At 38.8% G+C, this 21,804-nt stretch overlaps 3 protein-coding genes across 13 annotated transcripts in view; 1 reads left to right on the top strand and 2 right to left on the bottom strand.

Annotated features, from left to right (window-relative positions):
• Positions 1 to 1,329: 1,329 nt before the first annotated feature.
• Positions 1,330 to 15,234, bottom strand: kics2 (KICSTOR subunit 2). Of its 2 annotated transcripts, none has more exons than XM_015041631.1 (4): positions 15,146 to 15,234; positions 4,697 to 4,959; positions 3,381 to 3,687; positions 1,330 to 2,315 (listed from the first exon to the last, which is right to left on the bottom strand). In XM_015041631.1, exons 1-4 carry the CDS (start codon positions 15,148 to 15,150, stop codon positions 1,496 to 1,498), a joined length of 1,395 nt encoding a protein of 464 aa, XP_014897117.1. In that variant the 5' UTR covers positions 15,151 to 15,234; the 3' UTR covers positions 1,330 to 1,495. The 2 variants fall into 2 exon arrangements, with proteins under 2 accessions (XP_014897117.1, XP_014897118.1); XM_015041632.1 differs by lacking the exon at positions 15,146 to 15,234 and adding an exon at positions 5,069 to 5,128.
• tmem19 (transmembrane protein 19) lies at positions 7,818 to 17,406 on the top strand. 3 transcript variants are annotated; one of them, XM_015041633.1, is made up of 8 exons: positions 7,818 to 7,837; positions 12,169 to 12,316; positions 13,190 to 13,303; positions 15,173 to 15,310; positions 15,795 to 15,871; positions 15,941 to 16,118; positions 16,769 to 16,978; positions 17,052 to 17,406. In XM_015041633.1, the coding sequence occupies exons 2-8, from the start codon at positions 12,181 to 12,183 to the stop codon at positions 17,210 to 17,212; spliced, it is 1,014 nt and encodes a 337-aa protein (XP_014897119.1). In that variant the 5' UTR covers positions 7,818 to 7,837; positions 12,169 to 12,180; the 3' UTR covers positions 17,213 to 17,406. The 3 variants fall into 3 exon arrangements, with proteins under 3 accessions (XP_014897119.1, XP_014897120.1, XP_014897121.1); XM_015041634.1 differs by lacking the exon at positions 7,818 to 7,837 and adding an exon at positions 10,209 to 10,229; XM_015041635.1 differs by lacking the exon at positions 7,818 to 7,837 and adding an exon at positions 11,174 to 11,395.
• A 986-nt stretch (positions 17,407 to 18,392) lies between these two features.
• Positions 18,393 to 21,804, bottom strand: part of rab3ip (RAB3A interacting protein (rabin3)) — a 19,356-nt gene continuing 15,944 nt past the window's right edge. For 4 of the 8 annotated variants that reach the window (XM_015041645.1, XM_015041646.1, XM_015041638.1 and 1 more), the window contains 5 exons: positions 21,591 to 21,703; positions 21,489 to 21,512; positions 21,200 to 21,299; positions 20,202 to 20,271; positions 18,393 to 19,767 (listed from right to left, as the gene is read on the bottom strand). In XM_015041645.1, coding sequence (XP_014897131.1) covers positions 19,685 to 19,767; positions 20,202 to 20,271; positions 21,200 to 21,299; positions 21,489 to 21,512; positions 21,591 to 21,703 — 390 coding nt within the window. In that variant the 3' untranslated portion in view covers positions 18,393 to 19,684. The remainder of the gene's footprint in view (positions 19,768 to 20,201; positions 20,272 to 21,199; positions 21,300 to 21,488; positions 21,513 to 21,590; positions 21,704 to 21,804) is intronic. The other 4 variants (XM_015041641.1, XM_015041642.1, XM_015041643.1 and 1 more) reach the window with 2 other exon arrangements.

Here is a 21,804-nt window from a genome sequence, read left to right on the forward strand (position 1 = left end):
TTCGTCAGAAATCAAAAGTCACAGTTCTGAAATAGAGATTAAATTCTTATTCAAGTCGGGATTTAAAGATTACAGTCAGAATCCTGAGATTAAAGTCAGATTTTTGTCTTTTTCTTCTATATATGAATATATTCTAAAATATGAATTCTTAGATTGTAGTCAGAATTCAGAAATTGTAATTTGGAGATTAACGTCAGAATTCTCTGTTTTCAGAATTCCAAGATTAACGTCATAATTTCTCTTGTTGCCAGCGGTCCCAGTCCTCTTCCTTACACTCGCGCATGTCCTGACTGAAAGAGCAGCAGCACTCCAAATGAAATATTCATAAAAGTGTTTAGTAGATTCCTGAATTAAGACTTTATCATTAACCCATTGTGACATTGCACTTTGATGTATAGGATTGTGTCCTTGGCATGTAGCATCATGACATGTTGGTGCATTTTACCAGAAGGGGGAGCTCTCTCTGAATGTGTTTGATAATAACAGAATCGGTTTCTGTCTGTCAGTGTTGCTGTATTTGGAAGTCGGAGCTCCGTGAAGCGGAGCTCATATAGCCAAATGGATTGTATCAATGTGTTGTATTTATATCATAAATCAACCTGAATAAATTAGCATTCAAACCACAGACGCACCGCCTCTTCCTGTCCTGCCTTCACTGAGAATCCTGAGATTAAAGTCGACAAAGAGTTAGAATTATGAGATTAAGGTCACAGTTAATTGCATTATTCTGAGATTAAATTCATAATCCTTAACTGAGGTCAGAACTCTGAAATCAATGTTATAATGATGAGATTAAGATTAATTCTTAGATTATATCAGAATTAACTTATTACTAAAAGTCAGAATTCTAAAATTAAGGCCAGAATTAAAAACATTTTGAGATTAAAGTCGTAATTCCAATAAAGTCAAAATTCTGAGATTGTCATAATTAAGTTAAAAAAGTAACAATTTTAAGTTTAATGTCATAATTCTGAGTTTAATGTCAATTTAAAAAGTGATAGGTCAGAATTAATTAATTTAAAATGTTATAGTTTGAGATCAAAGTCATAATTAATTTGAAAAGTTATAACTGACATCAAGGTCAGAATCCTGAGATCAATGACAATTTTAAGACTGAAGTGAAAATTCAGAAAATGATTAATTTAAAATGTTATAATTGTGATTTTAAGGTCATATTTCCAGCTTTTTGTCTTCCTCTGTTCCTGGATCTTTGGATCGACAAAACAAAATGTCCAAATGTCAAACACGGTGCAGGAGAAATGACGATAAGTAAACACTAAATGCTCAAATGAATAAATTAATCTCATCTTAAAGAACCAGAGAGAAACATTTTGGACAGAAGAAGCTTCAGAAAACTTTATTTGGTTTGTAAAACTATAAAACTGGTTTGAAGTTTCGCTGTTTTCAGTGACCAAGCGGTAAAACGGATCAGGAGCTGAAATATTTTTGGTCAGAGAACCGTTTGGACCCGTTGTGAGTTCAGACAGGAAGTGGTTCACCCCTTCGATCCCGGCTTCAGGATGCTGAACGGTTTGCAGTTCCGCAGCGACCCGGAGATCTCCTGCAGGAAGGAAGTGATGTGCTGGTCCTTCTCCGACTTCCTGCCGTCGAAAATGACCACCAGGGTGAAGTGCGGCTCGGGCCGGGTCAGGTAGTAGGTGCTCTGGACCTTGTCGTCGTAGAACTGCACCACCTTGTCGAGCGTGTTGAGCTCGGCGGCGCGGTCGCTCATCATCATGATGACGTTGGGCCAGTGGGTGAGCGGCCGCTCGCCGGACGGCAGCGACACCACCGCCGGGAACTGCTCCACCCCTTTGGGCGCCTCGTGGTACGAGTGCGGGTGGTGGTAGCCGTGGCCCTGGAAGCTCTCCGAGCCGCGGTTGTCGAACACCAGCGACACGTTGCTGGCGTCGTGCTTCCGGATGAAGGCGGAGATCTTACCGTAGAAGTCCGGCGCGGTGCGGGCCGTCAGAGCCCTCATGTCGCACGCCGCCGTCTGCCGGCTCAGAGCCTCGTGGAAGTAGAAGCTGAACTTGGCGAGCAGCGTGGCGTGGAAGCGCTGCAGCCACACGTACAGGTGCGGCGGCTGCACGGCCTTCTGCGACTGGCCGCCGAACAGGTTCTTCCGGGTCTCCTTCTGGCGCTGGAAGAGCTGGGCCCAGGCCGTGAGCTTGGTGTGGGCGCCGTGGAGGCTGAGCAGCGCGGGCAGGAAGTGCCACTCGGACACCTGGGCCTGGCAGCGCAGCAGCTGGGTCACCACGTCCACCTCCGTCTGGAAGCCCTCCTCCACCCGGGCCAGGATCGGGTGGTGGAACCTGCAGCGGAGCCAGGCAGTTCTGGTCGGGTTAACGAGCACAGGTCGGGTCCAGGTGCAACGACTTTATAACTAGAGTTAATAATTATTGTAGTAACTGTTTTTTCTTACGATTAATCATCACAGTCTTAATTGATTAATCAATTCTTTTGATTAATCAACAGGATTATTTGATTAATTGTTTATTTTGATTACTGTTTATTCTAACAATTATTCATCACAGGCTTAATTAATCAATTATTCTGATGATTCATTTATTAATCATCAGAATAATTGATTAATTAAGCTTGATTGATTAATTGATTATTTTGACAAATGAAAATTCCGCAAAACTTGATTTTTTTTCAGACCAATCAATTAATCATCTCTTGATTCTTCTGACAATTAACTGATTAACCTGAAAAATAAAATTACATTCTGCAGATTTTTCATTTAACCACTTAAAATGATTTTTTAGACATGCACACAAAAAAAGCAAACAATTCAGGAAACATTTGACCATTTGTAGCAAAGGATGCATCTGCAGCTAAAAAAATACTTTTAACATAAACATATGAAAAACTCAACCCTTCCTGCTCCATCACGATGTAGGGCTGATCTGTTGACTAGTTTTTTTTATTAACCAATTAAAATGAGGCAAAACCTATCATAAGGTTTTTTATCTTAAGTGTAAAAGGAGCAAATTTTTGTCCAATTTTGATGTAATTATTGCTCTTTGTATGTTCTTATTTCACAAATTGGCTGTTTTAAAGTCTGTATTCTCCAGTTAACAAGTAGTCGAGTGTTTCAGTCCTAAAAAGAACTAGTTCACATCAACACGGGGAAAACGTTTTGTTTTGGATATTTTCTGCAGTGGGACACCATTTCGCTGACAGGAAACTCTTCCTGCTTTTTTCCCTCCACCGACCTCAATGTGTCACTTTCTCCTGGAGCTTCTGCTCCTCTAAATATAGCGGGAACATGCTTCATGATGCAGAGGTAGTTAATCATTTAAACCAACACAGCCCAACGCTGCTACATGAGTTTATCCTCAAGCTTCGTGCTGCGAACCGACTCAGATACTGACTTGTTGCTGTATTTGTGCAGCGCGGCCTCCAGCGCAGACACCAGCTCCTCTGAGTTCACGCTCTTCTGGGCGCCCAGCGAGTGCAGCTTCTCGTACAGGTCGGCCATCTCCATGCGGGCCTGGGTGAAGTGGCAGAGCTGCTCCGACAGGTGGGACAGGAGGTCCTCCAGGGAGGAGGAGGAGGATGATGAAGAGGAGGCGGAGGGCTGGCTGTGGCGCCCCATGGTCACCACCTTCCTGAGCTCGTTGTACAGCGACGTGTAGACGGTGCGGATGGAGTCTTTCCGGCTGAAGAACGACTGGCCACCTGTACAGGGAAGACCAGAGAAAATCTGTATTTTTATCTGTATTTTTTTTTTATTTCACCGTTATTTAACCAGAAAAGTCCCACTGAGATCATAAACCTCTTCTTTTTTTTTTTTTCAAAGCTGCTGATTTGGACAGACTGTCGCATCTTAATGCAGCAACTACAGCGCCATCTGGTGGCGGCTTTCAGCAGCCTTAACTGCGTTAAAATAATATTTTCCACTTAAATAGTGAGTTCCTCTAAATCTACAACTATAAACCCGGCTGTTATAGTTACTTATGAAGCATAACAGATGAAATATTGACAAACATTTTGATGTGTAACGACAACATCTGACAAAATGTAATGTTTACATTACAGTCTTTTATGACTGCTTTTATGATGTGAAGCACTTTGAACTGCTGAAATGTGCTGCACAAACTAACTTGATTAAACATCTCAGATCAAACAAACTTTAACATTAAGAAAGTTTATTCATCTTACACTCAATATACAGAGAAGCACAAAAAACTTTACTTTTCTGTAAGATACATATAGAAAATGCATTTTTTTTTATCAGAGTTTCAGTTATTCATATCATTTCTATTTTTTATTTTATTTTTTTTTACCAGAAACATTTATACTTTTGTTAAGTTGTACAGAATATGGTGGGTTGCCAATTGGACTTTTTGTTTCTCTCAAGATCATTCAACACGGCTCAGCAAATCCAACTCTGGCTACATAAAATGAAGGTTTCTGAATGGCCTATTTAAAGTCTGGACCTTAAATAGACCATTCATGCTATAAAACACTCTAATTTTAATTAAATTAAGCTGCTTTGCAAAGAAAAGTGGCACTAAATGTCTCCATAGTTCTATAAACCATCACGACAAACAGGCTGATGGTCATAAAGTTTTGCCCGTCGGTGTGTCGTATCTTTGAAGATTAGTTTTTGATTTATTCGGCCGTGTTTGTGATTTTAATTATTTCTCGGCCACGTTTAAAGCGGATCTTCCAGGTGAGCGGTTACCTATCTTCTGGCCCAGGAACGTCAGGCTGTGGTACACCTTCTCCGCGGCGGCCAGGTGAGCCAGCGCCGCCAGCAGGGAGCCCCAGATGGCCCCGGAGCTCCGGCTGCTGTCCTTCTCCTTCTCCACGTAGTCCTTGGCCCGGTCGAAGGAGAACATCCCTAGCTGAGCGAAGAAGCTCTCCAGGATGGCTCTCTCTCGCGGGACGGGCCGCAGCTCCTCCACCTCCGCCATGGCTCCGGGCTGCTCGGTGTTAGCCAACAGGCTGAGATTTACACAAGAAAAGAGCGTAAATGTTCATATTAAACTAAAGAAAAGCGAAAAATATGAGCTGGAAAAACACATATGCTGTTTTATGTGTTAGACTGGCTAACCGTTTATTGTTCCGACGCCATTTTGGCAAAACCGGATGTAAACATTACGGAAAGCTAAGAAGGACAAACGAACTCCTGGGAAGAAAGCGATTGAATTTTGACGATGCCTGATAAACCTTTGGCCCTCAGTGTTCCCAGAGGTGAGTAGAGTATCCAAAAAAATTTCTCAAGTAAGAGTAAAAAGTAGCCATCCAAGAAGCTGCTCAAGAGTGAAAAAAAGTTTGAAAAGGCGACTCAAATACTGAGTAACTGATCAAAACACCAATAATTTAATATTTAAAAATTACATAATCAAACCAACCAAAACATAAAATTATGTGGAAATTTTGGTATATTAAAAAGCAAAATGAAAATAATCTAAAAAGCAGAATTACAAAATTACGAAGTAATTACGAGCATTGCCACGTTAAGAAAACTAAAGTATATAATTATAAGAATAAAGTCATAATATTCTGACTCAAAAGACAAGTAAAACTTTATTCTAGTAATGTTTAGACTTTATTCACATATGGTAATTTTACTTTATGTTTTTGTATTTTCTTACTATGGCCCTAATACTCCGTCATACAAAATAATATAAGCAGCCAAAACTTTGGAAATTGAGTTGGAAAAACCATTGTCCAAATCAATTTCTAAAAGTAAAAAGTACAGCACAGTAAAAATTACTTTAGTAAATAACTAGTTACTATTGAACTCCAAACTCAGTGTTGCTGACTGTTAACATTCAGTCATTGGGATGTTCTGAACTAATAGCCGTTTTATTTTGCTTTACTGATCCAACTACAGAATGGACAGTTAAAGCAGCATTACTGCTCACTTTAAACTTTATTAGAATAGAAATTTCGAATAATTTATTAGTATAGAGCTACATAACTAGTGATTTATTAGGTCTACCCTACTCTCTGTCTGTGTCACACAAAAATCTGTGTGTGACACAAACAGAAACATATATACGATGCATAAAGTTATATTTAGTACATTTAAAATGGTTTGATTGCTTCTTTTCTTTCAGTCAGATTCTTTCACACAGATATCTTCTGAGTACAAAACTGCAAACTGAGATTTATTCCCAAGTCTCCTGAAACATCTCCAAAGCAACAACCTCATCTCACAAGAATCTTCTTCAAAGGATTAAAGACATCACTGTTCTGTCTGCTGCTCTGACTTTATCTGTGACACAAAATCATTTTTCTCTACAGAGAATCCTGGTTTGTCCCACAGCAGTGGAGCCAATGCAATTATGTCCCTTCACTGTGATTGATTAAAATAATTTGAATCAGTTGTCTTTGCAAAGAGAAGCATAGAACATTCTCCACTGGAAAAATTCGTGGAAATATTATCATTATAAAGTTTATTTGATAGGGACAGACACACATCGACATAGACAATCTGAATAAAACAACTGTACACAGGACACTTTGTGTTTCTGTATACAGCAGTAAAAAAATAAAGAGCTTTAATATGAGAGCTGCTGTCCATCAGTAAATTTAGATGTCGGTTATTTGGATATGTGAAATAGCCTGAGGCAAATAGATGACAATAAAGACAACACAAAGATTTTACAAACAATCTTCCAGGTTTGTTCTGGTTCTCATCTGCTCTTGATTATCTTTAGATTTGAGCACGATGTTTTGCTTCTTGAGGTTTGTAGCCTAATTCATGCTCTACTTAAATCATTTCTTGATTCTGTATGTTTGATTTTAATCTAAGGAGTGCAGTTTGTAAAGCTACCGTCAAAAATGAATGATTTGGGTTATTTTGCCTATCAAAAGAAAAGATGGGGGCAAATGTTTCAGTCATTTTTCACCATAGTATTCCTTCATTTATAAATGTCACTGTTTCAAACTGAATATCTTATCAAGATGAATGAAAACTAAATATTTATCTCCCAGCAAAATATTTAGTTAGAAAATTAAATAATTAGCCATCAAGCTAAATATTTAGCTTCAAATTAATTATTTAGTTTGACTAGTGTGGAGATAAATATTTAGCTTGCTAATAAGTATTTAGCTTAAACTAATACTCAGAAATAAATTATTTTGAAGCTGAATTCTTTAGCGTCTTAGGTAGCTAGTTAAGTAATTATTAAATTTGATAACTATGTATTTAGTTTAGAGCTAAATATTTGGATTTTGGAATAAATATGTAGCTAGTTCCAATATTTAGCTTGGATCTAAATAACATGTTGAAAATATGACTGAAAAATTAACCCACAGGCTAAATAACCCAAATTATTGCTGTAATTTCTGACAGTGTAACTTTACAAAAGGTAACTAATCAGAAAGTGGTTTGATGTTAAATTTTATTCACAGTTATTCACAATTTAATGAGAGTAGGAATTTGTTTTCATTAAGGACCAGGTTGGTTTGGATCGCTTCTTTTCTCTCATTAAATAATTATTTAAAAATAGATTTTTGTATTTACATACATTTGTCTGGAATTATAATTACTGAAAGTAGTTGTTACAGAACTTGGATTCTGTTTAGAAATCAGATTAAAACCAAGCTTTCCCTGGAAAGCATGTGTTGTAATTAAAAGTATGACCCACTTTTCTGCAAACTCTTCAGGATTTCCCTAAACTGCTGATTGTAAACATCATTTTAATAACGAGGCTAGTATTTCTTTTATGAATCCTGTGGATGCTAATAAAACATTCCCTGAATTTGGCTCCAGATGGGGAGGATCTTCGTTCCATTTAAAAACGGTCAGCTGCTTAAAAAAAATCTCAAACCACATTTGCTCTCATCTCCATCAACGCTTCTTCGCCTGGTAGGTCAAATCCCTCTGCAGACATGTGATTCAGCATCATTTTTCAGCTCATTTATTAGATTTTTAAAGTATAACTGTCCTAAAGTGAAGCTTGCTACCAATTTAAAAATTGCTAATTTCAAAGAGTAAAATTAACCCTACTGTTATACCATTTCAGTTCATTTTTCCAAACTAATTTGGCTGATTTGTTTCTATACTAGGTGTTTCTTCTTACTTTTCAATGCTGTCTTTAGTGTTCCTTTGTAATGTGATCACATCCAACCCTCCAGCTGAAATGCTAATCTTAATCCTTGTATCTTATTTTTTTTGGTAAAATAATGTTTTTGGACATCCAGATGCAGAATTTCTAATTAGAAACTAATTTCTTTGTTGTGGAGATATTTAGCTAAAACCTGTCTGTCTCTATAAGTTTAATTTTTCTCTGATATTTCACAAAACAATCAGCATGTCTGGTTAAAAGTTTTAATCTACTCATAAGGAGCATCAATATTATATTAGTTTTGGACTTTATGTATTTGAATTTTTTTTTTTTTTCAGGAAATAATTATGCAATACATAAATACAAGAATTTTTAAAAACTACTAAGTCGAAAATTGTACCAACAAAATCACAACATAAATAATATTGAAACAGAAGTTAACAGAACAACTCTGAATTGTGTTGTTATGTTGAAGCTTTTGTATTTATTGAACCATCTAGGCCACCGTATGAATCAAAATCCAGAACAAGGAAAAGTTCAAGAAGATCTTTCAGGACGGAGACGCGTTTCTGCCAACTTCCTGAAAAGAGCCGAATTTCCCATCACTACTCAGGATCTTTCTGAGACATTAGTACTTTAATCCTGGAAATGTTCATCAGGTGACAGAAGGCCGACTTTGTAACCGTCTTTATGCAACTCTGAAGGTTCAGGTCAGAGTTTATCACTACACCCAGATGTCAACCTGACCTCTAGTTTCTATCTGTAATAACTGAAGCTGTGTGTTAACTTTGGACCTAAAAAGAGTTAATAACTTCAGTTTCTGTTCAGCTGGAGAAAGGTATGGGACATTTATTGGTTCTAAGCTTCCGTTTGGAGTCACCAGGTAGGCATTAAATGGAAGGGAGCCCAGGCTGAACCTTGGGGGACCCCACTTATGACTCTTCTCCACTCCAATGATAAGTTTCCTATAAACCTAAAGAAATCGCTGCTCTTTGTGTCAGACTGAACGTATCTGATAGTTTTCAAAGTGTCTGCAGTCTGATTTTATCCAACCTTTACGTCATTGACGTGAGACGTGTCATAATCTACATCAGAAGACGCTAGATGCGATAAACCCGACATAAACAATGGCTGAAAATTATAATAACGAACTGATGAAAGCAGTCTGAGTCAGTGAACGCATCACATCCCAGTGCAACCAGTCTGGTCCAACCCCACATCCAAAATGCCGTTTCTGTTAACTGGGTTTCCTTCATCTTGCTTTGATTTTGTGACAATCCTGTCGGCTTCCATTGCTGAAAATACTTTAAAAGCCCTTCATAGACATTAATAAGGGCGGCGGCCATTATTAATGTCATAAACAGAGCGCTGATGTTTAACATCTCCGTTCTTCTTCTGCACATACGGGTCGCTTTGGGGTCGTAAACTGTTCACCTAGAAGTCTGACTGTTAGATTAACTAGAACAAAGAACCACTCAAAATACATATATAATGGAACTGAGCATCAAGACCTGCTGTGTGAGTTTATATGGAGCTCAACTGGGGTTGTAAAGTTTGTTCAAAAGAAAAATAATTTTAATTGAAAAAAGATTTTGAAACTGAAAAATGTCTGAAACTGAAAGAAGCCTTGAATCTGAAAAAAATATTTCTTTTTATTTTCAATATTGTTTTCAGTTTCAAAGCTTTTTTTAAGTTTATAATCTTTAATTCTAAAATCTTATTTTCAATTTCCAAATCTTTTTTCATCACTTTCAAATAATTTCTTTCCAGTTTCAGACTTTTTTTCAGTAATTAAAACATTTTTTCTTTTGAAAATCTTTTTTTTTCCACTTTCAATTTTCTTTTCTTTTGAATAAACTTTATGTCCCCAATTTAGCTCCATAAACAGCTTCTGTGTGATCTGACCAACACACACAATTCCTTTAAAGGTCAGTAAGACCCATAGAACCCTATGATAAACTCAAAGCGTTGTCATGGGAACGGGAAACGACCAACCAGCTGTTGGGAGCTTGTTTAAAGTCATCTGATTGGAGTATTTGTTTCCGCTGCGGATTTTTCTGGAGACAGAGCGCCGTTTGTGCTCTGGTGCTTTTCCTGCTGCTGGGATGCGATCCCGTCACATGGGACCACAGCAGAGAGATCTTCACCAGTGAAGCTTTGAACTACGTGCTGCTAGAAGCACAAGAGAAAATGGTGAGCTTACTATGTTCTACCTGTGCTTTCTGTAGCTTTCTATGATATTGCTCAGGTCACACTGAAATTTTGGACTTTTGTTGCTTTAAACTCTTTCAAATGGATTCAATGTGGTTTTCCACCAAAATCTACAAAAAGGAACCGTTGCCTACATTTTATTACCTTAAAAAGTGGCCTATTATGCTTCATGAACAGGTTAGAATAAGTCTATGTTCATTACAGCTGACATTTCATTTTTTTGCAAAAAATCTCAATTCAGAGTGAGATGTTTTAGGAGAAAGTGGTTTCTGGATAGAAAGTTGACAACAAAACACTTGTCTTTTCCAGCAGCCATTGTACAGCACACGCAGTGGTAAAACCAACTGACCAAACGTGCTGTAACTCTCCTTGGATTGCTAGGTAACAGGGCAGTGCCTGCCGATTTGTGACTTTACATTCCATTGGCTTTTGATACAGATCATTTTCTAGACACCAAAATATCTATTTTAGTTAATTGGTCCTTATGGGTTTAAAAAAAGAGGGTCTGGTGCTGAAACTAATCAGTTTCGTAGGAATTTGCAGCGTTAGATGAACGTAGCTGTGCACAAGGCACTCACTCAGACAACTATTTATGTCATTTAATAATTAATAAATACCATTCATTAATGGTATTTATTGAAATACCATTAATAAATATTTTATATACAATTTTTATATTGCTAAAGGTACACAGAAGCAATGTATGGTGATCTTAATGACATTATAAACACTGGCTTTTAGATATTTGTTAAAATAAAACAGCCACTGTGAAAATAAAATAAACCAGCAACTGTTTTATTTTATAAAAAGGATTACATCTACGGAATACATGAAGCTACAAATAGCTACACTAAAATTAAATACGAGCTGTATTTATGGTTACTGTCACTTTAAGAGACAAGCTGTTGGCGGAAATGAGTCCGGCACTCAGATTCATCCGCCGGCGTATTTCCCCTCAGGACAACGGTCATCGCGAAGCTTCAGACGAGGACCTGCTCGTTTTATTAATTACCATTCTGCTAAAAGTAGTTAATTTGTCTCCATATTTTCAAAAGGAATAAAACTAATTTTGTATAAAAATAAATCAAACGGTTAAATTTTGATGTTACATCGAGAGGGAGTGATTAGGATGGCTCCGATGGAAACCGGTGAGTCAAAACACGTCTTAAATTTCGCAACTTGTCAATATTAAACCGTTTTATGCCACAAACTAGTCGACAAAATCCAATCAAGAGAAAATATATATATATATATATAAAATATATATAGATGTTCAAAGAGAATGAAATCCTATTTACTATTTCAACCCGGGTAACTAAAGACGAACCTAATTTTTCTCGTCACCTCGAGGAGAAAATGTAGGTTTTTATCGAAGTAAAGTTAATGACGCCACCTAAAAAGCAACCTAACACATTAAACTTTGTTTATTAGTACAGAGTGTGTTTGAATGAATTAAATGCCACCTTCCTTCAGCAGCAAAACTGACGGTCCTTTTTAAATAATTTATTCAGTCACATCCTCTTTTTTACCAGCGTTTCTTCATTGAAGTTTGAGTTAATTATCTAATATTTCACTCTACAATATTTTAGTAAACAGAATAAAAACTGCAAGGTACCGAGAAGTCGAGGCTGCATCGCAAGCCCAAATCATCATCCCTCCACTGCCGTGCCTCATAGCTGATGTGGAGTTTGGTGTTGTTTTGTTGCACATGTCTAAAGAAAAGGTTTCCAAACTTTGTCATCTTTAGGGGAAGATATTTAGCATCAATTTTTGCATTTACACATGAACAAACGGCAGTTAAACAAAGAAAATGACGATAAGAAATAATATTTCTGCCGTTGTTTGGCGCCCCCTCTAGCACAGCGCCCGTATGGTGGAAACGAGTCTGTGTTTATTATATGAAAAAATCTGTTCTCTGCAGTTGCACCTCTCTATGATCATGGACTCTGAGAACAATGTCCTGTCGAAGGAATACTTCAAGATGATGACGGATATGATCGTGCTGTGCATCACCCTGGCGCTGTCGCTGTCCTTCTGGATCGTCTCGGTCACCATGAGCGCCGTGTCCGGTGAGCCGCCGCAGGGATCAGCTCAGAACTTACCATGTAAAACCAAACCGTGAAACCATGCGCTCTTCCCAGAATCGATCTGAAGCTGCTGCCGTTTCAAAACCAGGTCATGGATATTCAACAGTCCACTGGAAAATATTAAAAATACTATCTGATAGCTAGAGCAACATGGATGTTTTTAAAGTTTTAAATTGGGTATTAATGTTGCTTTGTTAGGGCTGCAACTTACAATTATTTTAGTAATTATTCGGATGAATAATCAATTAATCAAATGAACAATTTGACGCATTCTGCATTTAACGACAAAACTTTCAGAATAAGAAAAAAACATTTTTTTTGCCTAACATGCAATACTGTACCATTTCTCTAGTGAACGCTTGATCACTTGTAGATTAATTGATACATTTTTGCATTAATCAGTTAATAGTTGAAACCAGTTGAAGTTGGTTTAATTTAGTTCTGGGTCACAAATATTTACAGACTTTTTTTTAACTTAAATGTAAATACTTTTCATGAAATTTAGGCTTAATTTCTGCTCCAGTATATTGTTCTTTAACTCCAGTTAACGATTAATCAATTACTAAATTAGTTAGCGATTATTTCAATAATCGATTAATTATGATTAATCATTTCAGCCCTAGTTTATGTAAGTGCAAAATGTCATTTTTATAAGTAAATTCTCACAGAAGGCTATAAAAATTGAGAAAGTGGAAATATTGCCACAGCATGATGCTGCCTCCACCATGGAGGATATTTAAGGAGCTGAATGGAAAAGTTTGAAAACTCACCTGGAAAGTTCTTGAATTTTATTGGGGAAAGTGTTGAACTCTGTTCTTTTCTACACCTATGGAGGCTTGTTTCTGTTTCCCAAAGGGAACCTGCAGCCGGTGTCACCATGGCGATGGTTGTTCTCCATCTTGGTTCCCCTCATGCTGACGAGCCGAGCGCTGAAGAGACGCAGCCTGGACCGGTCCGGAGCGCTGGGCGGTGAGTTGGCGCCGACGCTCAGAGGGAAAAAAATCAGTTTTACTTCCAGGTTCCTCTGCAGACATTTTTACCCGTTATCGTTTCCTTAACAGCTCCAGCTCAGGCAGATCAGATTTTTAAATCTGATTTTGGTCTGCACTTTGACTAGGCCGCTCAACTTTGTAGTTTGTAGTTCCTGAAATGTAATAAATTCCCGTTGGGAGTTTCATTCGAACACTAATAAAATGAGTGAATTCTGATCTAAAAACCTTTTCTGGACGGTTTTAATGGCGATTTAAGCAGCTGACATCATGAGGTCACTCAACACATTCTCCATTTGGTCCGGAACAGATTTCCTCCTTCCCATGAAAACCTGTCATGTCGTTTCCTGTCATGTCGTTTCATCCCATGATAAGCTGCAGCAGAAACTTTTCAGGAAACGAAACAATGCGTGCTGTGTTCACAACGCCTCCAATGAGCCGATAAACTGTGTTAGATTATTCTGAACTTTGGCTCAGAAGATTCTGGTAAGACACTGCTTACACTGTAGCCTCACTAGACCTAAAAACAGCTGCAGCTGTACTCATTTTGCGTCATTCTGCTTCCATAAAAAAACCCACAGATTTAGATCAGACAGCAGCAGAACACTAACCTTAAAAAGGTCAGAGGTCAGCCAACACTTGGACACAGAGGCTCGTTGTTCTCTGAGGTTCTGGTGATTCTGAGCGTGAAAATCAGACATTCTGCAGTTAGAGCTCAGGTCGCCATACTTTGGGAAAAAGATGTTTTTTCATTTTCTTCTGTTGATTTCCTCCTTATATGGATTTATTAGAAACGTCGTTTTTATTCCGGGACAATTATACAACATGAAACTACATCAACTTTTAAAGGAAACAGGTGAATCAGTTTGAGTTTATTGTGGGTTTTAACATTTGATGTTTAGGCTCAGATATGATCCTGAATCTGGTCTGTTTTTCTTGAAAATAAATAAAATATCTTGAATTTTTATCTGTCAACATGTTTTCTGATCAGACTATTATTGGGTGATGGAAACTATGTTTGAAGGAGCCGAGTTGTGGCTTTTAGACTCCATAGCGACACTGTTCCAACTGTCAGGCACGGCGGTGGCAGCATGGTGGAGAAGCTCTGATTTGGTTCTGTTTGCTATTTTTCTGAATATTTGTTCATATTTCTCTTGCATGTTTGGAGAACTGTTTCCTCTGATTCTGCATTTTTGCTTTTTTGGACAGTTGTGATGTGTAACCATGGCAACAAGTCTTTTTTTTATTATTTTACATCTGGGAGCAGCTGATTAGCATCTCAAAGCTCAAATAACAGCTGAGGAGTTGAAAATGAAGTTAGTCATGGATGCAGAGAGAGGAAGATGAAGTTCATTCATCATAACGATCTGATCCCCTACTCCAGCGTCCCTCCACCCAGACAGCAAAAGCAAAGGAGGTGGAGCAGCGCTGCTCATCCAGCAGGACATGTTACTATGGGATATTGCCTCTGCTGACTGGATATCGAGCAGTTAGGATGGTGATGACACTGTCTTCAGTCAGAAGTCTCTTCTGTTATGTTGCAACACTGACTGCTACTGGAGATCCCGTTGCAAATGGTTCAAACGTGGCCACAGAGATCACAAACACTGAGAACGTACAACGATTTGATTTTCAGTTAGAAAACGTAGTGGCAGAAATCTGTCTTCACAGCATGATGCTGCCACCACCGTGCCTGACCTTAGCTCCTGTAAACGACCTGCCTGTGACACGTCTGACCAGAAAACGGATTTAAGAGAACCGCTGCACCGAAGACAAATAAAAATAAATATACAGAAATGAATCAACCTGATACACAGGTTACCTCATGCTTCACCTTTGACCTTTGCAGCTCTCCTGGTGGGCTTCGTGCTGACGATGGCCAACCTGAGCTTCTTCTCCGCCCTGCTGGCATTCTTCTTCACCTCCAGCCGGCTCACCCGGTGGGGCGCCGAGAAGAAGAAGAAGATAGACGCCGAGTATAAAGAAGGTGAGACCATTTAACTGCGATGATGTCACAGTTCTCCTGTGACATCATCGCACTTCAAGGAGCTTTGTAACCGACAGCCATCTTGGTAGGCAGTTGCTATGACAACAATAAACAAGCCACAAGCTTACAACTAGATCTCACCTCATTCCTAGCTTATAAATATCATAAGGACATTACAGCTGTCTGAGTTCTCTGCACTCCTCTGTAAGACAAATATCAGTGATATTTACTGTAGTACTTACTGAAGAACTGGCAAAATTAGCTTAGCTGACGTAGCTTTTACATGTTTGTTACTGCATGTACTCCAACAGCAGCCATTTTGTTCAGGTTTGTCTTTCATATTGAGCACATATTTTCTTTTTGTTGGTTTGAAGCCATGAGTTCGCACTGCCATTGCCTACCAAGATGGCGCAGGTCACTTCTGATTCAAACTTATTATTTATTGTTAAATAAAAAGTTATGAAGCTGAAGGTTCTGTTGCCAGGCGGTCAGAGGAACTGGGTCCAGGTTTTCTGTAACGGCGGCGTTCCTACTGAGCTGGCGCTGCTCTACATGATCGAGGTAAAAACACGAACCAGCCGCTCGCCGTCAGGCTCCGCCCCCTCGCTCACCGCCGCCGCTCTGCTGCAGGTCGGCCCTGGAGAGATTCCGATCGACTTCGGGAAGCAGTACTCGGCCTCCTGGATGTGCCTGTCGCTGCTGGGCGCGCTCGCCTGCAGCGCCGGCGACACCTGGGCGTCGGAGGTGGGGCCGGTCCTCAGCCAATCACAGCCCAGACTCATAACCACCTGGAAGGAAGTCCCAGCAGGTGAGACACCTCTTCAGGTCCAGGGCCTAGTCAAAGTCCAGAGCAAGATCCTGGAGACGAATGAACAACAAGTAAAGGTTTTCACTCAGCTGAATGCAAATGCAGGCCACACTTTTCAGATTTTATGTGTTAGAAGAACAGAGGCGTAAATGATTAATCAGATTAATCGATTGCTGAAATTATCAACTAATTTCAAGAGATGCAAATTTCCTCTGTTCTGCTCTGATCAGGTAATCTACTCTGGATTAGATTATAAATTAAATGATTAATCTAAATAATTGTCAACCAGTTTACTAATCAGGACTCTGAGAACCACACACTGAGCAGTAAATGAGCCAAAACTGTACAAAAATGATCAACAATCGTTTCATTTCTGAAAATTAAATTATTTTTAGAAAATATTTTTGTATCTGAAAATACAAATATGGTCTGAATTTTCTAGAATCTCTTCTGAGATTTATTACTCAGGGTTCTGTCAGCAAATGGCCTCCAAGTCTGAATTCTCCAATTAACAATCAATTAATTCAATTAGTTGATGATTTCTTCAATAATCGATTAATTGTACTACTCGTGATTAATCGTTTCAGTTCTGTAGGTTTAAAAAGCGTCTGAAAAGCTTCCTGAATGTTTTTTTTTACCGTTTCCTCCAGGAACTAACGGAGGCGTGACTCCGGTGGGACTGGCGGCCAGCTTCCTGGGCGGGGCCACGGTGGGCGTGGCCTACTTTGTGACGCAGCTCCTGGTGGTGGGTGACCTGCAGCTGGCCGACCCGCAGTGGCCCGTGGTTCTGTACGGCGGCGTGGCGGGGCTGCTGGGCTCCATGCTGGACTCTCTGCTGGGCGCTCACATGCAGTACTCAGGTCAGTTGACGCTCGCCGTCTGGTTGCCGGGTTAAAGCCGCGTTCACCAACCCGCTGCCCTCTGCGCCCGCAGGCTTCGACTCCAGCATCGGGAAGGTGGTGAGCTACGAGTCGGCCACCACCAGGCGGATCTGCGGGAAGCCCATCATGGACAACAACGCCGTGAACCTGTTCTCCTCGGTGCTGGTGGCGCTCTTCCTGCCGGGCCTGGCCTGGGGCCTGTGGCCCCGGTAGGCCGAGGATACGGACTGTGCGTTTCTGATCATGAGGATTAGCATCATCGTTTGGTAAATTCATTCCTACAACCTGCAGAGAAACGATTCAATCATTGACGTCACAAAACGAGTTAAAATCACTGAGTTTAATAAACTACTGATCATTCTTTGTAAATCTGCTCCGACTCTCTGATTAAATCTTTCACAGCTTTCCATATCTCACATCTAACAGTTCAGGAATGTAACGCTCAAAACTCTGACCTTTATCTGGTCAGTGAACGCACCATGAAGAAATTCGCCCATTTAAAACTTTTGCACAGAACTGCCATCATGTTGAGTGAAACATGTTATCCTGAAGGTGCAGTGGCGCATAGTAACCACCAGGTGGCGTCTTTCCATATGCTCCTACGATGATGCATTCAGGGGATTTATGTAAATGAAAGCGCCTTGGAGGCAACAGGAGGCTTTTTCAGAGATTAAGGTCTGAACTGATGCCAACCTGAGCCTCATGGAGGAATTCACGTTTTTAATTTCAGAGGCAAAAAAGATTCAGGTTTATTTTATTTAGATAAAATATATAAAGGATCAAATTAGGTTTTTTAAACATCTCAATTGTGTTAATTTCTGAATTTTAATTTAATTTCAAGTTTTTTTAAAGGTTACTTTATTTTTTCAACTTTTTTTTCATTTTTTACTTTTAAATATCTTTTTTACAATATTTCTTTACATAAAAAAAATCTACATTTATGTGTAACATTAAATATTTTCTTAACTATAAATACAAGGTTTCCATGAAGGTTTATGGCAGATATGTTTGTCTTAATGGAGCGTAAAAAACCTGAAGATATTTGGATCAAACATTTAAACATTGGTCCAAGTGATGAAGTTATTTTTAATTAACTTTTTTCTGCCACAGTTTGGCAAATAAATTAGCCAAATTCCAGACTTCAGAGGAACCTGAGACTTTTTTATTTGATCATCTATTAATGTGAAATTGTTTCCAGTATCAGACGTCAGTTTCTCTGCTAGAGGAGCGATGGTCAGACCTACCTGCAGAGTTTCTTCATCATGTCAGCCAGGAATCCGCTGCTAAATACCAAAACCTAACAGAGCAGGATGAAGATCCGAAACCACCGGACAACCAAACGAAGCTCCAGCTGCTTCCTGTCGGACCAACAGATTCACGCAGAGCGCCGCCGTTCCAGAGGTATCACTGTTTTTATTTCAGAGTGTCTGAGAGAAAAGGCACTAAACCAAACCGGGAGAGAGACGGCGTTGCTTAAAATGAAACCAAACGTCACAGAACACCGCTGCAGGTAAACAGCAGGAGAAAACAACGGAAAGTTTCCCCCAACCAGAAACGTCTCAAACAAAACAGCAAAAATAAACTCAACAAAGCTTCGTCTCCAAACAATAACTGACTGATTATTGTGTTCAGGCCTTCATCCGCACAAAACCACAAGAATCATTTCTACCAACAAAACAGTGATTATAAGAACTAAGTTACTGATCAACATGTAATCATTCATGTCAGTTTGAGGGGAAACAAAAACACGTGTCCATATTTTAAGGCAAATTTTTGACACAAAAAAACCTAAATTTTACAAAGATTTTCAGTAAAATTTGCCTGAATGTAAATTAAATATTTTATAACAATAAAACAAAACATTTATGACAAAAAGGAAATCAGTTCATATTTACTGAGGGCTAATTCGGGATATTTTAATGGAAATAAAATAAATCATTTCTGGAATGAAGTTGATCTGAAAATGAAAATAAATAAATTCTGGGTAAAAAAATAGGGATTTTTTTAGATTTAGTTTGTTTTAAAAGAAAAAGCTTCAGTTTACAGGAATGAGGATTTAACACCCGATTATAATTCGCAACATGCGAAATAAAACAAAAATACTCCTGAAATAAATTTTAATGAAAAGAAAAATTCCTGTTCAAGTTTTCTCATATTTTAGCTTTTCTCTCCAAAATACTAATTAAAGATAAATGTCTTGGACAGTTACCAAGTTGCAAAAATAAAGAAATTAGTTTTGTTTGGCAAAACATTTAGAAACACTTCAAAGTTTTCTAATTGTTTTTTTTTTTTTGAGGAAAATTTAGTGAAATTAATTTTTTTTGCGTTTGGAAATACTTTTGGATGCTTTTCTGTTCCACAAAAATGTGAAACTTTGATTTTATGAACTGCAAAGTTACTGAAATATTATGAAGTTTATAAATTGTTGTGTTTTTTCCTTCAGGCTCGTAGCTTATTACACAACAGTTCAAGTATTTTCTGATTTATTATAATTTAATTTAAATGCAAGGAGAAGCTTTTTTTAGTGTCACATAATGAAAACGAAGCGAACAGAACCTAAAGAACGATCCGGATCGTTAGCGGCCTTTCAGTCCGCGCCGCGGCTTCCAGGAACAAAAACAGTCCTTCCTTCACACTGCAGGGGGGCGGGACTTGTTGGTCAGGCTCTGCTGTGATTGGACGGCTTCACAGCTGGTCCTTGTAGTATCCGAGCTTTGCGTAGGACATTTCCCTGCGGAGCTGCATCACCTCCCAGAACATCTGCTCTGCTGCAACAACAAGATTCATTATTAGGACACAGTTTGATCAAGAAGATTTGTTTAGAACCACAAATCTTCTGAATTAAATCTACAGTAGAAAATGTGTTTTTGTGTTTAAACTTTCATTTCAGTTCCGTTTTTAGGTTTTAGGTGTCATTTGTTGAAAATGCTACAAAAAATTGTCTAAAAGTTACAAATTTCAAGCTTGTGAAGGAGCCTCTGACTGAAGACTGTTTATAACATTGTGATGGGTAGCTGCTAGCTGCTCTGCTAATCCACCTCCTTTGCTTTTGCTGCTCCTCTTTTTAATCTGGGGTCAGAGGTCAGGTGTTATTTGAGCTTTTCAGATTCTAATCAGCTGCTTCCAGAAAACAGCCCAGAGTTGGTACATCACATAAAATCCACCGTCTGTTAATCTGGACGGGATTATTTAATCTGCTTACCGTCCTGCTGCTTGACCAAACCCTGGTGGATGTAGCGAATGTAGGTGAAGAAATTACACACCGCTGTGATCTGAGGAGGACAGACGGAGTTACTGTTTGGACCGGCAGACAGAAAAATAACTTAAACATTTAGTCCTCAGAAAATTAAATATTCGGATTAAATGCATCAGCGTGGGGAAAGTGCGCCCCCTGTTGGAGGATTTATTATTCTCAGATCGTTTTCCTGATTCTGTCAGAGGCTTTTATTGTGAAACTTTAAAAACATGTAAACAGTCATAATCTCAGTGATTTAGTTTATAATGACAAAGATAATTCTGTCAATAAATTCACTTCTTTAACAAAATGACTGAAATAATACAACTTTAATGTTTCTGATTTATAGAGATTAATCTGCAAAGAAGGACAAGAAACAAAAATTTAACTTCATTGATTTCACTCAAAATAATATTTTTTAATTTTGATTTGAAGTTTCAGTAATTATCTCAGGATACAGGAGATAAATGATTCTGATGGAGAAAAAAGTAAAATGTAAACACTGAAAATGTAGAAATGGAAAATTAATTTATCATTTTTCCATGAATCTCTAAAATATTAAAATCAAACTGTTCAGAGTTTCAATTTATTTATTCAGTATTTTCTTAGAGACGATAATAAAAACGAAACATACAAAATTATTCTGGAAAAATTAAGACTTTATTGTCATATTGCTACTTTATTCTGGTAATTTTATTACTTTATTTTTGGAATTATTTTTGTTTTTGCGTCGCTCTAATTCTCTGATGTAGAGAATCTAGTTTGTGTGGGGAAAAAATCAATTATTTAAAATTATAAAATCACCTAACAATCAAAATGTGAAAAAACCCAAGACAAAACTAGCGTATAATGTCGGAAGCAGCTCAGTTTCAGCAAAATTAATAATTGTCAGAACAATTTGATAAAATGTGGTGATTTTGTTGCAGTGATGGTTTGGTCCTGCAGGGGGCAGCGTCTGTACTTACTCTGTATCTGCAGAAAGGAGAAACGTAGTAATAGTTGGACGAGTCTCCAAACTTGATTCTGTGCTTACAGGTTTTGGTCTGACCGCTCAGGGCGCACTTTCTATCGGAAACAGAAACATTTCGCTTCAGAAACAGAAGAAGAAGAAGAATCAATCTGCAGATTAACAGGCAAGGAGAGAGGAAGGAGAAGAAGAGGAGAGGTCGGCTCTGATCGCTGGAGGAGAGAGTTAGAGGAGTGTTTGGAGGAGCCAGGTGGGGCGATGGCAGCAGAATGCTGAGTCAGACTTACGTGACGAGCGCTGCCCTTCGCCCGCTAGAGGAGGAATTAAGGGAAGATGAAGATGGAGTGAAAGTTCGATGGAGGAGGAAGAGGAAATATGTGTTTTCTCACTTTGGGCCGCCGCATTCCACCGCCGACGCTTTGACCACAGGAAGCGGCTGGAAACCCACCGGCTCCACGCTCAGCGTGTTCTGCTCCACGGCATCCAAGATGGCCGAACCCAGCTGGAGGAGAGAGAACAAACTGAAAACCAGGGACAGAAATTCAATTAGTATTAAAGCGAACTCCTCACTGTTAGCTTCGGTGTGCTAGCAGCGTGTAGCTC

This window comes from Poecilia latipinna, unplaced genomic scaffold (genome assembly GCF_001443285.1).
Source record: "Poecilia latipinna isolate Pla-1442-1.1 unplaced genomic scaffold, P_latipinna-1.0 Scaffold560, whole genome shotgun sequence".
NCBI lineage: Eukaryota > Metazoa > Chordata > Actinopteri > Cyprinodontiformes > Poeciliidae > Poecilia > Poecilia latipinna.